This window comes from Stigmatopora argus, chromosome 15 (genome assembly GCF_051989625.1).
Source record: "Stigmatopora argus isolate UIUO_Sarg chromosome 15, RoL_Sarg_1.0, whole genome shotgun sequence".
NCBI classification, from domain to species: Eukaryota; Metazoa; Chordata; class Actinopteri; order Syngnathiformes; family Syngnathidae; genus Stigmatopora; species Stigmatopora argus.
Genome location: NC_135401.1, coordinates 7425927 through 7447162, shown reverse-complemented (window position 1 = coordinate 7447162; position 21236 = coordinate 7425927). Strand labels below are relative to the sequence as shown.

The following is a 21236-nucleotide window of genomic DNA, read 5'->3' as shown; positions in this document are numbered from 1 at the left end:
CCCCAAATAACTTCAAATCGTGATTCATCTGACCAAACTAGACGAGTAGACTAAACTGTTTGACAAATCTCTCTCACACACATTCACAACGTGGTGAACCTCACCACATCTATCGCTTGTGAATGACTGAACAGTTCAGGGAAGCGCTTTTTATAGCCAGTCATGGCACCAACCTGTTCCCATTTAGTCTGTTCACCTGTGGGATGTTCAAAACCCAAAATAAACAAAAAAACTTTCTATCTTGAGCAGGTTCTAACCTCACATTGCATTTTTAGGTCCTAAAAAATGTGAGGCTGTTCATACGTCAAAAAGTTCAAACCCTAAAGATGCAAAAACACTTTGGAGGACACTTGAAGAAGTGTCAAGTGTCATAAATAATCCGACAAGGCATGTTGAAACTAGTGGCGTTTTTTTTCTTTCTTGGGGGTGGATATTAAGGACAGAAAAAAGGGTGCTCACCTGCTGAGGCGGGTCGAGAGATTTGGGTTGCGGCCTAAACATTCGGGTGGTGGGTGCCGCAGTGTCAACACTCGCATTTGACTTGGAAAGCGTTCTTACCCGCATGCAGCGGTCACGGACCGTTGCTCCAGGAGAAGGAGAGTGGGGATGATGTGTGTGTGTGTGTGTTTGTGAGGAGGACGCGGGGGGTGGGGGGTCCTTGTCATGTTTCTTTTGCCCGAACGTGAACCACATCACAGTGTACGTGACCGTGGCACATGTGGGTGCCATGAAAAAGTGTGTTTTCCTAAAGGGGGGGGACAACAATCATCAATGCCAAAAGGTGGAGTGTAAAAGGATATCAAAATAAGGCTGCCTTGTTCTTTAAAAAAATATTTCACTTTCCTACTTAAAAAGGAGAAAGTTGTGTAGCTGTTGTATAGAATTCCTGGCAATGGAATCCAATGGAATTTTCATGGAGCAATTTTCTGCATTTTCTAATCAATCCCCAGTAGCCGCCGGTTATTCGCCTAACTAAGCCACACACGTGAACAATATTAATGGTTAAAATGGCGCGTGTCAGAGGCTGTCAACACACACCAGTGATATATTACTGGGCTGGCGGATGAGGCGTGGGGAAAGGAAGATGCGAGATTTACAGGGGTGGAAAGAAGGTGCGTGGGGAATTCGGCCTAAAAGAGAAAAAATAAAAACGTCATAAATGTCCGTGGAGTCATTCACACCATTGACAGCGATGGATGTCCAACCTGTTTTGTCATTAGAAATCAAATAAAGTGGATTTTTATCACTTTAAATTGCAGCCAATGAGTCCTTGAAATAAAGCTTCATAATTAGTCAGCTTTATTTAAAATATGCAATTATCACAATGACTCGAATTTGTACCTAGCACGTAAATATGTGAGGAAAATGGAGGATTACATTTGATTTTTCCCTTTTTCACCACCATCAATGTAGACAGAAATGTGCTCAAAAAGTGAAAATAACATGAAAGTGTGAAGAAGTGCACCAAAAACACCCAAGTGACAGAAACAAGTGATTAGAAGTGACTTTTTTAATTCTGTAGCAAAAGATACGCTTCCAGTTAAAAAAAAAAGATAATTAAAAATGATCTAATTCACATTTGGCCATAATAATAAAAACAGTCATGCAACAATTAAAATACAAATACTGGTGCTCCCCATCTTGAGTATATGTCTGTTTATATAAGTTTAAAAAATTACTACATTGGTTACCTAGACAGCTAAACAAGCTTTTTTTTCTTTTGAGTCCCGACATTCATTGGATATGAATCAAAGTGCAAATATTTACAGTATTTCCATATTATGGGTATTAAAAAATGATGCTGTATATTTAAAAATAATCATTCTTTAAAAATACTGAAAGGTGTTTCACAAGTTTTGTTTCAAGTAAAAAAAAATGGCAAGTGGACCTGAAAAACTGCATTTGGATTCATATTGAATATACTTCATAAGAAGAAAGAGGACTTTATGCTAAAAGCTATATATCCCAAAAGGCACTTTGTTTGTTTTGGTTGAGTGTCTTTCTTTACCAGTTTCTCTGGAGCCATCCGGATACGTACTCGTAGACCAGCAGCATGACGGCGCCCCCTGTGGTGAAAACAAGACGGATATCGGCAAAGGTGTTCGATGAAAAAAGAAAAGAAAAAAGTTACCTGGCCCGAGTCTCATGATCTTTGGCACCAAACCCTTGTAGAGTGCCAAGTACCTACAGAAAAGCATAAAACAACATTACATCAACATCTCAGACGTTCAATACTTTCCATATTTAAAGATGCCATTTTCTTCAAAGCACCCACCAAGAGAGCCACATGTGGCTCCCGAGCCATAGGTTCCTTACCCCCGATCTAGATGGAGGTGCAGCATCTCTATAGGTTGATTAAGGGGGTGCGCCTTTCACGCTGTCAGTCCCTTGGCGGGGATCACTTTGTGGCCGTGACGTTTAATACATTCAAGGTGAGCGCGCAGCGCGGCCGGCGCACCAATTCCCGGCGTTGCCCGACAGCTTTAATAAGACTGGAGCCACTTCCTCCCTCGGCCCCGCGTCTGATTAGATTGACCCGAGGAACGCCTCGTTAGGGTGCGCTTAACGACGTCCCCCACGGGGAGCACTAATTAGCAGGCACTGTGTTGTGTTTCTGGATGGGGTGGCGTGAACAGGCAGCGGCGCGGGCTGGTTAAAGGGGGCAGGATTGGGCGACCGGGGGTCAACGTTTTGACGCGCGACACCGGTGTCGTTGTCAATATTGATCCATGTGTTGACTTTTTTCATAGACTTAAAAAAATAATACTTATTTGTATTACTTTGAGCTCTGCATGATGATGATGACAATGATGATGATCATAAACATTGTCTCAACTTTTCAGTCTAAGACTCCTTTGTCATTTTTAATATTGACAAAAGGTCCATCTCTATATGTCATCACCTGTCATTTTTGTTCAGTCTGGTATTTCCCCGTCGTAGGGATTGTTGACTCAAGGTCAACAATGATGGCAAATGAAACAGAATTTCAACACACGTACGTGAAAATGTTTTTCTGCGTTATCAAAATAGGGCGTATGTCACCTACGCAAATATTTTGGCAGCAAGCCCGACAAAATAGACAGAAAGAAGAAAATCAAGGAGAGGTTGGACATACCCTTCTTCGCGGTAAACCAGCGCCATGGTCTGAAAGCAGGTGCGGTACTTGATCTGGCCGGGTACGGGCTGGGGGCCTTGGATGCGACTCTTGGCCACGTCCCACGGGATGTTGACACAGGATGAGATGGTTCCCGACACCAGGCCGATGGTGAATTTCCTCAGAAACTCTAGGGTGGGGTCCTAGTAAACAAAAAATACTATATATAGCATATAAAAAAAAAATCAGTCTAATTGAATGCCTCTATTGTCATTCAGATTTTACTGGTACAAGGTGTTCATAATCCTCCAATGCCAAATTCTACTGAAGGTAGGTCAGTGGAATTCAACAGTTAACGTGTTGAATATCATCAAGCTTTATTCAATCAAATTTGAAAGACAAATTGAAATATTAGCAATTTTTTCCAGAATGACGCATTCTTGATTCTGCAGTTTGAAAGTTGTTTTAAATAATGATAATAATTAATATTGTCCAGTAGAAAAATCATTTTGAATACCAACACCCTACAAGATATTGTTGTCACAGATTAACATACATTAATATTGTTTTTGTCACTCTTGGGCAGAATTATTTGCATTACTACTCATAATGCAAAGTGCGAAACAAAAACTTGATATTCTCCACCTCTTTTGGTTTCCATGTTAAAAATTGACCAATGAACCTTTTAAAGACAATGTTGGTTTTAACTGTTCAGCATTTTGTCAATGAAAATGACCAAAACAGCTGAAAATATCTCTCAAGCCAAATATTGAACACCCCGGATGTACGTTGATTGCAACATGGCAGTGGCGAGAGGGCATATGATTGCAAAGCTGGCATGAAAGCCGCCATCAATTTATGGTATCGACGCAAAGTGCGGGTACAAGGGGGGCTAAATGAGGCCTTCCTGATTGGCTGAGCAGAAGCACATGTTTTTGGCGAGGATTTCAAAACGGGATTCATGCAGGCGGACCCGGGGAGGCATATGGGGACAATTTGCCTAATTGGGCTGCGACTCGGCACACAGGCACATTACTGTACCCCCAGCGCCCCCAACAAAAAGGGGCCAGACTCAAGAGAGCTCTGACAGCTAATTGGCCAGAGGATTTTTTTTTTTTTACAAATGACAGCAACGTATCCCCCTCCCCCAGGGTAAGGCTGAATCAGATAATCCCCGACATCTTCCCATAGGAGTTCACAAACTTTGGACGCAAGCCCATCTAAGGCGTAGAAAAATATTATTGTCAAAAATACTCTTTCAAAAACATTGCAGGACTTTGACCAAGGCAGCTGTACTGTGAATTTGAAGGTGAAGAAAAGGTTAGCTCGCTGGCTGTTATTGATGGAAATAGATGTCCGATCCATTTGATGGATTGGCTATCAATTGCCAGGAGGATTCCTAGGATGGGCCACTTCTTACTGTAAAGTGAAAAGAAGTGCCGTTGTCTGCTTCCAATTAGCCCGTCCGAGTTAATCCGACGTGGTGCTTCGGTTCACATGGCGCACGGCTATGGCTATTTCCGTTACACAAAACCAACATTTGTTTGGAGCCGTCGAAGCCCGCCGGATGCACCATGGGAAACTTTGGAGGATGTTATGGAGAGCAAACAGATGAGGTATTAGCATAGTTGGGACCACCACAGCACAACTTTGATTGTCTGTCAAGATCACAGGTGTCGAATTCGTGGCCCGGGGGCCAGATCTCACAACCCCCTACTACTACTACTACAGCTACATCTAGTGAATGTATAACACAATCCCCTTCTACCACTACAACTACCATTGCTGCTACTACTACTATTGCTGCTACTACTACTACTATTGCTGCTACTACTACTACTACTACCACCACTACCATTGCTGCTACTACTACGACTGCGACTGCTACTGCTACTGCTACTGTTACTACTACTACTAATAATAGTTATACCACTACCACCACCACCACCACCACCTCCACCTCTACTACTGCGTCTTATAATCTGGTGCACCATATATACTAAACAAATATTAAGATACGCTATTCATTGAAAGTGCGCCTTATAGTGCAGAAAATATGGCAGTTTGTAATGCTCATGAAGCATGTATATTCAATTATGCCTCTGTAGTATTATGTATCAAAAGCAGTTGTCTCTGAAACCTGTAAGAGTTCCGGAAAGGCCCATTACCGGGTTGGCAGGAATAGCGTCCTTGACATTGAAGTAGAAGCCAAAGTAGATCATGTTGAAGATTCCGTGACGTCCCAGTGTGGATGTCAATCCTTTGTTCAGACCCTTCAGTCCAAAGCCATCCGTCTTGATGATGCGTCTGGCTTGAGAGAACGAGGACGGTTGCTGCGGACACGCAAACAAAAAGCTGTCCAAAAATGGAAAGCAGGCGGGCACAACTAGCATTGGATTTCACGGACCTCTTTGAAGGCATCCCTGTTGGCCTGCAGACTGACTTTGACCACCTCGAAGGGGTTGACCACAACAGCCTCGGTCAAGCCCGCGCCCAGTCCTGCTACCGACAGCGCCTGGAAGACGGTGGGGTCCATTTTAAAAGGTGACAAAAATGGCAGATGAAATAACATGAAAGCAGTTAGGACAGTAGGAAGGTTGTTGATCCGTGTCCTTAGTTTTAGTGTTCAAGCTAATTTGCCAACGTTACTGTGCGGTCAATGTAGATGAACTCAGGTTCATTAATCACGTTCCACGGCAGCCAATGCGTTGAGTCACCTCTGCTCTATGCTATTCCCCCAAAAAATGTTACGGAATCGACAACCCCCCTCCCCATCGCCGCCTACGTGTAATTTCCCCAAATGTGTAAATACAAAATAAATCAAGTCAAAAATTGACGTCTAAATCATATCTGGGCTATTAAAAGTGCTCATTATTTCTGGTTACACAACATCCTCCCTGCAAGCGCGAGACGTGAAATTTACAGATGTCGCAAGACTGCGTGTATTTGCACGAAGACGGCGCGGCGCGCGTGTGTGCGCGCACTGGCGTAATGGGAACATGTCAAGAACGTGTCTCCAGCTCATTACTCTTCCTGCCCTCTTTATCCCGCTGTCAGAGCCCCGGGAGCCATCCTCCTCAGACATGCCCCCGCCGTATTTACACAGGCCGCCGCCAACGCCACCTTTTGCATTTTTTTATTTGTCTTATTGCCCCGTTGAGTCCCCCTTAATCACGGTGAAGGAATTCAGCTGCACGCTGACGCACAGTCTTTCTACAAATCAGAAAACTTTCAATTCAAAGCCTCTCAATTTAAAAAGTGCAATAAAAAGAGACGGCTATGATGTCAACAAAAATAATTATGTTTTTTCGGTTCTGGATTTGGAAATGTGTATGTCATTATGCCACCTAATATTTTTTTTTAATATGTCCTAAATTAACATATCCAGTTGACAAATAAATGAAAGCAAATACTGATTCATTCCTGATTATTCATTGCGGTTCCCCTTTTCTTATACTTAACTGTAAAAAATATAATATAGATATGTAAACTTACAAATAGTTAATAATACTTTATTTAATTGTGTACACTTGGATACAATATTTTTTTTTAATTTAAAAGGTAGTATATACCTTCATTGGCAAGCACATTAATCAAATATTCTATATTAGGTTTTTATATACATTTAAAACAAGGCATCGTATTAGAATTTGTTACTTTTAAAATCATTTCAACTCAATGCAAAAGACAGGCCATTTTCTTGAAATAATTAAAATAATTTAGTGCATGAAATGTAATATTAGGCTGCTTTAGGGGTTTGTGTGAGCAATAAATGTTAAATTTGTAAAAATTCAATATTAGGTTTATATACAGTTAAAACAAGGCATCTTATTACAACTTGTTACTTTTAATATCATTTTAATTCAATTCAAAAGACAGGCCATTTTCTTGAAGTAATGTAAATAATTTAGTACATGAAATGTAATATTAGGCCGCCTTAGTGGTTTGTGTGATCAATAAATGGAAAATTCATCCTTTTCAGCTTTAAAAACAAATAAGGATAGCGTTATTTCTAAGTACCAAAATCTATACGTACTTGCAAAAAAAAAAAGAAAAAGAGCGTCAGTCTAGAATTTGGTCCCATTTCACTTTTGGGAAAAAAAAGAGGAGTTGGTACATTGGATGGATACATTGTGATAAAAATCTCTCCACAAATGGCTGTTAAAACACACATATACACACACACACACACAAACACAAACACACACACACGGCAGGGATATATGAGGTGGTGGCGTGGACTCTGAAGCTGCAGTTTCTCTATTCATCAAAGCAGAATAGCTGCATCTCCTCTTTGAAAAGTCTGCTTAAAAATCTCATTCCAAGACATTTTCTATTTTCTCTCCGTTGGCAACCATTCGAGCAATTTAACAGCAAAGCAGCTGCCCGTCAGTAATAAATGCTGCGTAAAATGTGACGCGTTTAAGTAAGAAACCGCGAAGACTAACCACTTATGCATTCGACGTGGTGCCAATTTTTCTTGGCGTCCGTCAGCAGGTGAGACGAAACACTGACACTGCTTACAATGTTCTTCCTGTTCCTGGTGTGTACGTGTGTGTGTGTGTGTGTGTGCATGTGTGTGCGTGTTTATCTTTCCAGCAAAAGTGTACTCAGGTGCGTGTTATGTTCACACTCACCAAGCCTGGAGACAAAGGGGTCAAATTCAGGAGCTTCTTGTATTGCTCGAAGGTGAAAAACTGCAAACGGGAGGAAAAAGACGGATTAAGACAAACGAGTGTTGACCACGTCATTATTTTGGGTTGTCGTGGTGAACAAAAAAGTAGTGAAAAACCTCATGGCATAATATTCAGACTGAAAATGTACTTTTTTTTGTAAATGGCGTGTGTATTTGAACTGTCTCTCTCACTATTTTGCGTCCCAGAAAAAATATTAACAAAGATAACCCCAGTAAACATAAAATGCAGTTTTTGCATTTTGCAAGTCAAAATTGTCTATAACAAGTATAATAAAAGGCAGTACTGGGTGTCTGTCTCCTTGTGCCCTGCGATTGGCTGGCCACCAATTCAGGGTGTCCCCTGCCTGGCTCCAGCACCCCCCGCGACCCTTGAGGATAATCGGTTCAGAAAATGAATGAACGAAAGTCGCAGTCCAGCCAGCCAAGGTGACGGCCGTCCACTTTGTTGTTACAAGACGGAGCTGCTAACTGGTTGTAAGTCAATATTTGGGTAACAGAACAAACAGCTTGATACTTTGATGGACAAGATGGCGGTTGGTCGTCGTGCCAACTCCACTCACCTTGACTGCCCTCTTGGGTGTCTCGGCCATGATGGGGGGCAAAATTCCCTTGTAGAAGCCGAATATTCTGCAAGGAGAGATGATATCATGAAGAGTGGATCGGAAAAAAATACCTGGTAATTTGACATAGCAGTGCTTTGAGTTAGCCTCGTAACTATGGTTGAAACAAATAATCGATAATTACATTTGGTGCCAATGAGATTGACGATCGATTATTGACGGCGAATATTTGCGGGTGTACTTTATGTACTCGAGCGCGTGGGAGCAAGTCGAGGTGCGGGAACGGGTGGTCACACTCTAGTACAGGAGGTGGCAGTATGTACCTCATTGTTGCTTCCAATCTGCCATTAATCAAAATGTGGAGATACTAAATATCATCTTTTTGAATAAACGTTGAATTTGTCGTCACGTAGCCTAAGGACGCCTGATGACTTCATCTCGTTGCAATCAAGTTGTTGCAAGTGCATTAGTTGTAATGTGTAAAGTTGATGAACACAGTGTTCTATATAATGCACTTGTTTTCATTCAGATTAGCTATGTTTTTTTTATTGGTGCTACATTCTTGGTCTAAAGAAAAATGGGTACATTTTTGTTTAAAGAATAACTACGCGTAATTGACAATTCATATCAGAACTTTGCTTACAGAGAAAAAATGTCAAGCAGTGGCAAGTAAAATTTTAGCAAATTGAATTAACATGATTTTACATTATTTGCCTGAGATTTTTTGTTTCATATTCAGAACTGTTATTTATCTAAACAAGTTTTATCTACTTACAGTTGTAAGAGTTAGTTATTCATTCCGGCTTGATTTTTGCTTAAAACATCCCTAAAACAACTCGATTATTTATTATTGTTGACTACGATTACATTTGGAAGGTGATTGCAAGAATAACGGTTCATAAGGTAAATTATGGCTAGTTGAAGCTCTACTCGTAACTGCTATTACTATCACGCAAGACCTTTGCGGTTCCACTTGAGTTGACAGTGAGGACAAGAGGACCGGCATGTGGACAGCGTGGTGTGTTGTGGCAACAGCCGCAACAAGTCAAGAGAGATGATGGCGGACGAATGGCGACAAGGGTAAATATTTGTCGTTCCACTCTAAATGAGCGGGTCGCGTCGCAGGGGTCACCGAAAACGACGACCCAAGTAACAAATAAGAAAAGATCTTATACGTTCATTTGGCAACTTTAAAAAGTCGAACGTGAAGTCAAAGATGGACGTCACCGCAAATTATCAAATATTTATTTTTCAAATATTCTCAGTCCATCATTCTGATGATCGTATTAAAGCAGTTTGACAACATTGACAGATGATTTGTGGAAATCTGTAGCTAGGTCCCCGGGCCCCCATGCAAACATCAGCCGCAGATTTCCCGGGTGCGGTCAGGCCACCGGGTGAAAATTTGCTACAGGACAAACATGGCCTCCATATTTGACTGCTTATTTACATTTGATTGTCAAGTACACACTTTTTGGCTTGCCTCACGCAAATGACACAAAGTGAAAGGGGCCCAGGCTCGCCCCGCTTCCGCTTTGAATAGAACTTTCCTTAATGTTAACAGCCCGTGTCGGTCGCAAGAACAACAACCTCGTCGTTGGATCCTAAAGATGCTTGGCGGGGGGGAAAGAGGAGCCCAGCCGCCCCCGAGGGAAACATTTCATGTGGAGATAAGCTGGCGTGCTTCATCTGCAAATATTTTCACTTTCCCACTGCCACACAGGATGAGGATGTTTACCACTTGATTTTATGTTTGCATGCACAGAAGCAACAGCATTTGTTTCTTTGGACATTAATTAGCATTTGAACCTTTAATACGGTATTCATTTATTAAGTCATTGCCTACCATTGGCCAGTCTTTCTAGTTGAAATGAATTAGATGCTTACCATTGTCGATCGCAAATTAACAGTGTTATTGGGGCTCTAACCACAGTGTATTTCAGTTTTTTTTCAATTTTTTTGGTGTGGTTTTATTAATTTACATAATTGAAATAAACAAAAATGTATTAAAAAAAGGCAAAAATGTTCAATAATCATTTTAAAAAGTAATGGAAATATACTTGGAGACAAAATTGTTGACCCTAATGTGACACTAAAAAAATGATTATTATTATTTTTCAATGACCAAAATGGTCTTTTACTTTATTGGTAACATTTGCAAAATTCAATTTCAACATTGTCATTTGATAAACTGCATTTGAGCAAAGCAGAGCTCGGGTTTACCCGCTTGGCAATGTTTATTTTTTAACAATCCTGCGACAATGTTTGTACAAATCCTCACTTAGCAATTTGGCCTGGAGCGTGCCAAAAAGACAACTAAAGTGACTCTTCAGTCTTTTGGGACGCATTCCAACACATGGGAGTTAAGATGGGATTGTGGGATTTCCGAGCTGTCACCAGATGGCCTCTGGCCACCTGACGCACGTTTTATATCTGCTGTAAAGCTGTCGTCTCGCTGTTAACGCGACGAGTGGCCGCCACTTTCGCCGACGCCTGCGCTATCTCACAGAGCTGTCACCACAATGGTAGGAAAAGGAAGAAGAAGAAGAAAAAGAGGGGGTAGCATGCCTTTTTTTATGTGGCTGGTAATGCTTTCCAATGAATTAACAGGGACTGGCAACTAAAAATGACATGAATAATTAAAAAAAATGCTATATACAATTTCAAATTCATCATTTCAAATTTACCCTATGGGAAATAAACAACTTTAGGATCCAATGACTAAATGCAATGATTTACACCTGAGAAAGATTGCCATTTTACATCCTAACAACCATCAAGCAAAAATATCAAACAAAGATTTTTTAGCTGTTTTGGCAGATGATTTTAATTGTTAAGGATGAAAAAAAACAATCATGTGACTAGAAATCTACTCCTAAGGCTTGTTTTTTTTCCAAATTAGAATTTAATAAAGGCTTAATTACCTCCAACCTTTATAGTCAAGAAATTGCCTCAACAAGATCTGAAAAACATGCTCAAAATGCCGTGATTAAAACATAAAAAAAATACACTTCCTTTAAAAGCCACTACCGCAAACTGAAACAATCCATCAACTGACAAACTGTCATCCTTATTTTCCAAAGTAACATTTACAGCCTCAAACAAGCATTAAAAAAGGGAACGCTGATGAGGCTTGTTGTATTTTAGGCATCATTGACTCTTCCCAATTTTTATAATGTTGACATTTTACGCGCGTATAGCAGTGGTCCCAAACCACCGGTCCGCGAGCTACCTAGTGACTGCCCGTGAGAGTAAAAAATATTAACGTTTTCAATCTCGCCCTTCTACTTGAAATGAGAAAGGTTGCTATAATAATAATAATAATAAATATTTGCTCTAATGCTTGGGGCTTGTTTTTTTTTTGCCGTCGTGTGTGTCGTTCGCCAATAGCCGGCCCGCAAGATAATAGAAAGAGCTTTACCGGTCCGCAGTGAGAAAAAAATTGGGGGACCATGGGCGTATAGTACTTACCCTTCATTGCGGAAAATGGTACGGAAGCAGTCGCCCAGGCTCTTGTAGCTGTTGGGATCGCCTGTTCCCCTCTGGATCTGGAACCTGCAGGGACACCATTTTCTTGGTGTTATTTAAAATTGCTCAGAATTACAAAGTGAAGCGCAGATTGTCATTTTGGCGGGGGTGCTGGAGCCTGTCCCAGCCAACTAACCCTTTAAAGACCAACCCGCTAAATAGTTGACAACAAATTAAAATTATTTTAAGTTTGAGCCATTAATGGTCGCTTGGGGAAAAAGCTACAACATTTCAATTATAATTTGCCATAAATAAGTTTGGATCAAGGTCCAAAACATCACATTGAACAAAATGCATGTATCAAATATGATACGTTTGAATTGTATTGAATGCTTTGATTGTCATTACACAAGTATAATGACATTTAAATTTTGGCCATATAGGGTAATATGTCCTAGAGGGAAAAAAAATCCAAATTATAATATTTCTAAAAGTAAGGGGGGAAAAGCCTATGATAGGACAGAATAAGCTTTGATGAACTGCCACAATACACTGCTTAACATTTTTTTTAGGCCAGTCTGTCAAAATGTATACATCCTTCCTGAATTAGGATGACAGGCAGCCTGGTACTTGGTCAGAGGAGACCCCTCCTCTCCAGGCATGAGTAGCTTGAGGGAGGGTGAGAAGTCAAACATTTATTTAACCCAACCGATCCAATTAGGCAGCCGACTTCCAAGTGACCAGGCCCATTTGCAGCAAAGCTAACACGCTAGTAAGCCTGGCCTAACAGCTCTCCTAGCAAAGTGTAAACGTTTCATGTGACGGACTAACTTTTTTTTTAAGGGGGGGTGGGGTTCTGTGGCAAACACACACTTTTGCAGTAAAAGGCCGCAGAGCAGTGTTTAATTTTTTTTTCTTTTTGCATGAGGCACCAGCCGGGGGCCACAGAATGAATTAAAGGCACCCGTTAAGAGATGAAGGTTGGGCCGTTTTGAGGTGATAAGACCTCGTTAAACGGAGCTGCGCTGCTTTGACCCGAAAGCCTGGACCGTAAACCTGAAAACAAAACCCTTTCTGGGCCATTAATGAACACAATCATTAAAAGCCCCTGCTTTACAATATTTACACAGAAGTTGATAAATCTTGAGGTAGGAAAACCAAGGTGACAAGAGAAAAGAATCCCACATCATATGGTTTCAACTGCGAGGTCAATGGGGTGAGCAGTAAGTCGTCCACCTGGGTGCCTGATGGGCCCATAAAGAGCCCCCAGGTTCCACTAAAGGGAAGAAAGGGGGGAGTTCTGATCACATAGATCAGGGGTGCCCAGATTTTAATTCCAAGCACAACATACCAAAAAAAAAAAATCAAGAGACACTTAGACATTTTAACATTTCAAAATTAGTGCACATTTCTGAAAATCCGAAAAATGTGGGAGGAAACCGGAGTACCCGGAGATACCAGTGCGTGTATTTTTCCAGCAATTTTCACTAGAACCCACACCTCATCTTGGCAGTCAAACGTGCTGACTGCTGAGCTAGTGAAAGCAGGTGCTATGCATCTTAGTTTATTTAAACAGTAGAGTTCTAGAAACCACTGCTTCCTGTATTTTACTATAAATGTAAAGCATTTCCACATTTATTGATTTGTTTAGATACAGGGTATCCGGCAGTTACCCAAAGGTCACAAAAAATAAACTACAACAAAAAAACAGTGGGTTTCTGCTGCCCCTCGGGCCATTTTCAAGGCGCCGCTCCTCAACGTATACTTGGTGGATAACCGAAAAGCTCAATATAGAGCTTTCTGACAAAGTATTAAAGAGAACTAAGGTTATGAGGGAGTGGACAGCGGAATGAGGGAAGAGGGGGGCCCAGCTAGGGGCGTTGGGGAAAGGGGGTCTGAAAGATTTAAGACTACAAGGGGCTTGTAAAGAAATTCAAATCGGGCTTAATTAAAGGCACATGATGCTGGGGGTCAATCTCCCAGCATCTCATTCGCCTTGGCCAAAAGTGGTGGTGAGCCCGCGATCCGGGTTTCAGTCCTCCGACCCCACAGCTGACCCCGGGGTCGCCTCATTTCCTCGTGGCCCTCTACTACCCTGCCATAAAAAGCCAGGGAGCAAACGGCGAGTCGCAAGCCGGGGGAGATAATAGGGTGCGCAAAAAGAACTTGCGGCAGCCGTGACGAGGGGGGGTGACCGTCCAGCCTCTGGCAAGGAAGCAACTCATGTCGCATTTCACAGCTACCAAGTGTGGAAGTCAGGACTTGAAACACTTGCTTAGAGTGGAAAGACGCAGATGGCAATCAGTAGTTAGCTGCTAACATGATAGTGGTGGAGATAGGCAAGGCAAAATTATTTGTGTTTGTCAAGCCATTTTGCGCGATATGTCCTAAGTCTTCTTACTATTTGTTGAAGAATGTTGAGCAAGAGTGTAACTCTCTCTCGCTTTTCACCGGCAGTGTCTGACACCTACACATTGCTTGAGGACAAGAACACAGACTCATGTTCCTCCATGAGGACAAAATAAACATAGAAAATGATTTTTCTTTCTTGTTGATAGCAGAGCTGCCAAACGCTAAAAAATCACTCAATTCAAAGACACATGGTGACACCCTGACAATGTCGCGTCATGTGACACTGAGATCCAAAAATTTGTGTAGTCTGGGGAAGGCTTTGAAAGAAGCGTATGTTGACTAAGCTCTCCTGGGGAGTGAAGAGTAAGGCGGAAAGATGACGTAATCACGAAGGTTCCATTCTGATTTGTTCATTGTTCGTGAAGTGAGGTCTGACTAGATTCGCTTTGGCTCAATAAAGGTTGGGAAACGTTGGACTAGGTCGGAACATTAAACAGTCTCCCTGCTTCTGGCAGATTCATTTGGCTTCCGAGTCAGCCGTGCCGATCGTAAAACTCAGCAGAAAGAAGACCCCAGAAGCCCCAAACCCCTCTCTCACGGGGGCGACTTTGGAAACTCCCAGCGACTCATTCAATCATCGACTAGCTAAGCGAGCAGAGATACAGTACAGGCAGAGGTGATGATATCTGAGAGTTCATCAAGAACAACACCCCCCGCCTCTTCTCTCCCACATCCTACTTTCCCCGTTTGCTTGTTTGTCTTTTACAGGCCCGGAGCTGCCCGGATGAGGGTGAAGTCGAGGGCAGGTTGGTGCCAAGAACAAGACGAGAAGACGCAAGCGTGGAAAAGACCCCATCTGACGAATGAGTCAAGGTCTTCGCAAAGATCTCCAAAATGAGGCAGAGTTTAAGGTCGGCGCAAGGTCATGTCCATTACCAAAACCAAGAGGTAATTGGCTGTCGTTCAAGATAAGATCTTAAGGAGAAGTGATAAAACTATCTCCGGGAGGTTGGGGGGTATTTTGGACTTAACCATTCTGTCACTTGGCGGATTGATAGGTTGGACTTTAGAAAGGTTAGGACCAGGTTAGGACAATTTTATGGATCCCGGGAGGAGATTCTGGGAAGATGATCATTTTAAGTGATCATCAGAGAAGCAGCTTCCTCACAAAAAATGGTTGATCCAATATAAATTTGAGATATCGTTATCTAATCAGGCGAGGCAAGAGAACTTGGATAACATTTATTGATTCTTTAAGCAATAAACCATAAATGCAGGAGAACCCCTATACGCAGAATATAGAATCTTCAAGTGTACAATATTATATATAAAAATGTTTTCCTTTACTGTTATTTAATGAAAAATATTGACAATACTGAAGAATACAGAATAAATCAATTTAAGACTTAAACATATTATGTTTGTGCCAGTGTTCTATTTTAAGTTGTTGTTAGTTTGAGGTTTTTGTTTTGTTGGTGTTTTGTGTGTTTTATAGATGTCTTTGATCAATTTACTATTTAAAAATAGCTATTCATTCACGTGAGGATGGATTTATTGTCGATTAGGAGAAAGGAAACCATAACTATGCTATGGCCCACGACAGAGATCATTTTGACACCTCTGGTTTAAGTGAAGGCCTAACTGGTGACAATCTGCCCATGTGCTCTAACAGGCACGTTTTTCTTTTATTCATTTTTTAACAGTTAGATAGTTACTTTTAATGGGCAAGATCATAAAAGATGGTAAAAAAGCCCATTGCGCCGTTCCGCCAAGGTTAAGACCACTTGCTTGAGATGAAAGATCTGAGGCGTCTAGAGTCAGACCCCGGACATTCAATCATTGCAGCGGGGAAAGACCACTGACGCCGCTTTGAGGATGAGAGGCGGTTGTTTACTCGGAGAGTAAAACATTCCTTTGAATCATTGGCTGCCATAGACAGTGATACTCGTCCAATCCGTAGAATCCAGTAGGATAAAAAGGGACATAGATATTGTACGGCACTAAAAGAGTTCATATTGAAAAAGTAGGACTGCATTTTTTTTTATCCCATAGTCTATATTTACCACATACATAAGTATACACTTAGACCTGCACCCCCATATTATACCATATTCTCGTAAAAATAAATATTTAGTTCTAAAATTATCTATCCTTATTCTTTCAAAAAATATGCAAAATTCGATAGTCTTAATTGGTTTCACATGCACAGTAGAGTTTTATACATTGTACCTTTACAGTTGTGCTCAATAAAGACACAAATATTTGAAAAATTGGCAGTTTAAAAAAAAATCATAGTTTGATTTCTATTCCATTAAAAAGTAATGCCAGCACAGGTCTACTAGTCCAGATGGTTTCTAGTATAGTACCGTGAAACAACACGCACACAAACAGACACACAAACTTCCCCCTGACAGACAAGGAAAAGATGCTCCGAGAAAGCCAGAGACTTAAAGAGGCCAAAACTGACACCCAAAAAAGTACTTAAAAACCGCTGAACTGCTTGCCTGGAGGAGGTCTTTGGAAAAACGGAGCACTTTTTGCTCACATTTCCAGTCACAATTGCATCGGAGGACAAATATTTCTTCACTGTTAAAATAGGGTCTTTCAGGTCTGGGCCAAATACTGTTAACTTAAATGATGTGCTAATGTTCTAGCAATAACTTTAAATAGTACCCCAAGTCAAAAAAAGGAACAAGAGAAGAGAACGGACTAACATTCTCTGCGTAGGAAATAGATTCAATTTTACAGCTGAGTGAAAATGGTTAAAAAGAACTGAACTAAAGAGTAGGTTAAAATAACAATGATGGACGCTATAGCGCATTACACAAAAAACTACACTCGTGATAGTGAGCAGGGACCATCATAAAAATCAATCATACCTTAGCATTCAAATGAAAAAATGGTGATACGAGACAACAGAATGCAAAACCTACGCATAACATGCTAGCAGACTGCAAAATTCAGCTGATTGTTCCGTTCTTGGTGTTTTTTAGTAGGGATGGAGGACTAGACGGCTTCAGATTTGATTATTACGTCTTTTCTGTCACTTCTTTTGATGGATTTGAGAGAAAGATATGGTCTGTCATCATTTTAAAGTTCATTTCTATTGTATTTCATAGCATCTTTCATGTTCCTAGTCTCATCTCCCAAAAGGTATTGGCCTTGCGTATTGTGGTCTTCAGCTGAACACTAGGTTGAGGTCAAATATATTGGTGAGAGTACCTGGATGGGTTTTTGGATTGCTACTTAAAACGATAATGGTGGAGGATCACGTCAAAAAACAAGATGGACTGTTGGGATTTATTCTAGTGGGGCCCCCCAAAATAGGTCAGATGAAAGGTAAACAAATCCCGAGCGGACCCCTTGAGAGAAACGGAATTGTGGCATCACAGTCTGCCTCGGCCAAAATCAAAGGCCACCAGTCTGTAATTAGCCGAGTGGAATGTGCAGACTGATAATGATTATAGGTGGTGCTGGAGCAAACATGGTCATGCAAGTTGGCTGTTTGCAACTTAAAATCTACATCTGAGAAATACATGGTGCAACTTGTAGATTGAAAAATACGGTAATTGGTTTGAACATTTTGAGTAAATTGAACTTCAATTTGGTATTTTGAACTCGACATTTGAACTAAACTGGACTTCAGTTTGAGTAGTATAATAATAGCTCCAAGTGGAAAGTCATTGGGTGATTCCTACAACGTCTCTTTGAGTCTGTATCCGTCTTTGCTACCGCAACCAAGGTGGCGCCGTTCAAGTGGCAGCCGGTGGCGGTAGCTCCGTCCACGCTTGCTCGTTTTTGTGTTTTTGCTGCTTTTCTGTCTTAATGATTTGATTTGGTGATTCTTAATGATCCCATTTACTTTGATTTGCTTTGTACTTTGTGCTTTTGCTTTGCTGTTCTGTCTAATCACCCTGTTGCTACTGTCACAATGAAATTTCCCGAATACGGGACGAATAAAGTTATCCAATCCAATCCAATTCCATTTCAACTGTGATAGGCTGGCTGTTAATGAGGCAATAACCGCCCAAAAATGCGATCCTCGAGAAGAAAAATGTCTCAATTTCCAATCCAGTGGAAAGATGCCATGCAACTTTGAATGTAGAACAACTCAACTTAACTTGTAGGAAGCTCTGACGCGATCGCACCACTCCCCTTGTAGTATTTAATTGTGCTGGGGGAGGGGTTAGGCTTGATGACCGCTGACCTGCCTTCTACTTTACAAGGTAAGACTAGCGATCAGACTGCAGCCGCTGCTTTGTGGCCTGCTGGGTTGGGTGGTGTCAGGGATTCCTCCAGGAGTGAGTCGGGGTTCACCAAGCAGTCGGGGGGCAAGATGATGCGAGGGGACGGCTTGGAGGCGGGGGTGGGAAGAGAGGCAGGACGTTATCCGTCAAAGCCCTCGTGAAAGATCACTTACAAGAACACACTTTAAAGCGTGCTGTGAGCAAACGGAGGTCAGGTTGCCGTGGTTACCAACGCGCGATAAAGGGGCTCAGCTTTTTTTAATCAATTTGGAAACAGGCCTATAAAATGCCTCCGTTGACTGGCGTCTTCATATTTTTTGTCGGGGTCTCTAATCCACAATCATGTCCTCAAATCAGGGTGTGCCAGGATTCAGTTCTGTGTTAGTCAGCAGTTATAGTATATTATTATTAATCCATGAAAAGGAACTCGTACCCTTGGCAGTAGCACAAGCCCACCGCAATGATGATCAGGAGCATTTCTCGTGGTCTTATCTTCACGTCAAGTGGGTGGATGTCCATATTTTTCATCTGTCGTTACTCTTTGGGTGGTTTTATTTAAAAAAAACATTTCATCCAATTTTAGTCTTTTTTTTAAATGAGTAGGAGTAGATTTTCCAAGTTTTTAATCAGCTTTTATTTATCTTGTAACCATTAGTTTTAGTGTTCAGTTTAAGTAATTTAAACATTTGGTTATTTGCAAGATGAAAAAAAGAATGAAATAATAAAACTCAAAATATTTTGTTAAAAAAAATATTCAGTCTTTTTTAATTTGGGCGTTTTTAGCTAAACATTGCTTGTCAAATACAGAAAAGATGAGGGTCATTAATCTCTACATATTTCTCAACGCCTAAGATATTTTAGGCAGTTTTTAGTTTTATTACTTAAAAAAAACGTTTCTTCAATTGTAGTTCTTGTCATTTGTTGACTTTTGTTAACGTTGGGTTTGGTTGTAATTGAAATGACATTTTGCTGTTATGTACTTGTTACAAGAAGAAGTCTTGTGTTCTGTATAGTAACAGGTCTTTGGCACTAATATTGAGTGAACAGCAAACAATTAGTTGAAAGCCTGATTTAATCGTCCAGTAATTGGAGAGTGGCCAGTTTAAATGTTGGATCCAATTTTTTTTTTTTTTAATTGCATTTCCTGGTATAGTCACAATAGTCAATAGTCCTTTCAAGGAAAGCGGAAGTTGAGGTACTGGCAGTGAAGTCTAGTTGGCGCTGCTCTCGTGTTGTGGGCGGCGCTCCGTGTAACCGGATCTCCAAAAGGAGAGGGGAACCGGCGTGAGGAGTTTCTCTCTAATGAGCGGGCCCACCTGATCAGAGTCAGATGGCGGCGCCCCCGCCGCACGGCCCCCTGCGGAAAGTGCCGCCCGACACCCTTTGTTACCTCCAAGTGAGCTGAGACCAGCCCATGAACCATGTAACTAGGTGCTTTCCAGGTTAATGAAAAGCTGTAACTGGTCTCAATGTCTTTCTTGGGTTAACTGACCCACACCGCCTCCACCCTTGCATCAATCTGACACCGCAACCCCTTAAAGAGTACCCCGACATTTCTGCAAGGCCAGAGCCAATTAGGGGTTTAGCTTGTGTGAACTATGCTACATTGACATTTGAGGCTGATTATTATCCGGACGGAAGCTCAAAGAGAATGCTGAACTCTTTACCAATTCAAAATCACTACAATTGGAAGTGAGTTAACTTGTTAGATGCCAGCGAATGGCAATACTTAAAACTAGGGTGTTTACCTCAGTTTTCGGCGGGTTCTGCCGATGGTCAAACATTTCTTTTCTTGTAAAATATGATGTGTATCTTATAATCGCGATGGGACTATGGGATGAGACCGACAACCATTCACGCTCATACTCATTCACTCATACTTAGGGGCAATTTAGAGTGTCCAACCAGTCTACCATGTCTTTGGGATGTGGGAGGAAACTGGAGTACCCAGAGAAAACCCACCCAAGCCCAGGGAGAGCATGCAAACTACAAACAAGAAGGTCCGAACCTGGGATTGAACCTTTGATTTCAGAACTGTGAGGCCGACGCGCTAACCACTCGTCCACCAGGCCATCCACGTGAAGTTTATAGTCCAAAAATGATTGGTACTTAAGTCCAGTTTACTTAAAATTGGAGTTTGAAATCAAAACTTTTCTGAATTCTTCGTTTCAAGGTGTAGTACACAACATTCTTGGTATCGACCTTAGTTAACTCATTGGTTGCCAATGATGAAATTATTAGTCTGAGCAGTGAGAATTTGTTAACCTTAGTGTGGGGAAAAAGGCCAATGTTGACAATGACAGAACAGGAATTCAGGCAAGTTTTCAAACTTGTTTTGCTCCCGCGTTGTCATTTTAAAACTAATGATCAAACTTATCACCACAATCTGTCCGGTGCTACTACTATTTATGTTGGTAGCTGCCTGTCATCGTTCACGCAAAAAGAACAACACTGGAACACAATGGCTGTCAACCCGGAGGGCGAATCCCTATTTGTTTAAGGACGCAAGTTGCCAAACTGCCTTGTCATATTTCTTTTAATTTGTGTTTCACAGCTTCAGATTTTGCTAATTGGCAACAATTTGCAACAAGCAAATGAAATATAAATATCCAAGTTGAACAGGGGAGGTTGTAAAGTTATGGAAAAGCTATTAAAATTAAGGCAGTATTTTCCGAAAACTCAAAATAGTAAAGCCGTAAACATATGAGGTTTCTGAAAATGAAGTAAAAATGTGGAGTCACCTAATGCCACTATTTAGAACAAGTATCGTGGTTTATGGACTTTGAAAAAAACAGCAAATAAGAAAAAAAAGCCTGAAT

At 41.3% G+C, this 21236-nt stretch overlaps 1 protein-coding gene across 2 annotated transcripts in view; it reads right to left on the bottom strand.

Moving 5' to 3' along the window:
- Nucleotides 1-1798: 1798 nt before the first annotated feature.
- slc25a21 (solute carrier family 25 member 21) overlaps nucleotides 1799-21236 on the bottom strand; it is a 59454-nt gene continuing 40016 nt past the window's right edge. For both annotated transcript variants that reach the window (XM_077621707.1, XM_077621708.1), the window contains 8 exons: nucleotides 11822-11905; nucleotides 8351-8417; nucleotides 7732-7791; nucleotides 5502-5609; nucleotides 5263-5427; nucleotides 3116-3297; nucleotides 2132-2184; nucleotides 1799-2066 (listed from right to left, as the gene is read on the bottom strand). In XM_077621707.1, the coding sequence (XP_077477833.1) occupies nucleotides 2005-2066; nucleotides 2132-2184; nucleotides 3116-3297; nucleotides 5263-5427; nucleotides 5502-5609; nucleotides 7732-7791; nucleotides 8351-8417; nucleotides 11822-11905 (781 nt within the window). In that variant the 3' untranslated portion in view covers nucleotides 1799-2004. The remainder of the gene's footprint in view (nucleotides 2067-2131; nucleotides 2185-3115; nucleotides 3298-5262; nucleotides 5428-5501; nucleotides 5610-7731; nucleotides 7792-8350; nucleotides 8418-11821; nucleotides 11906-21236) is intronic.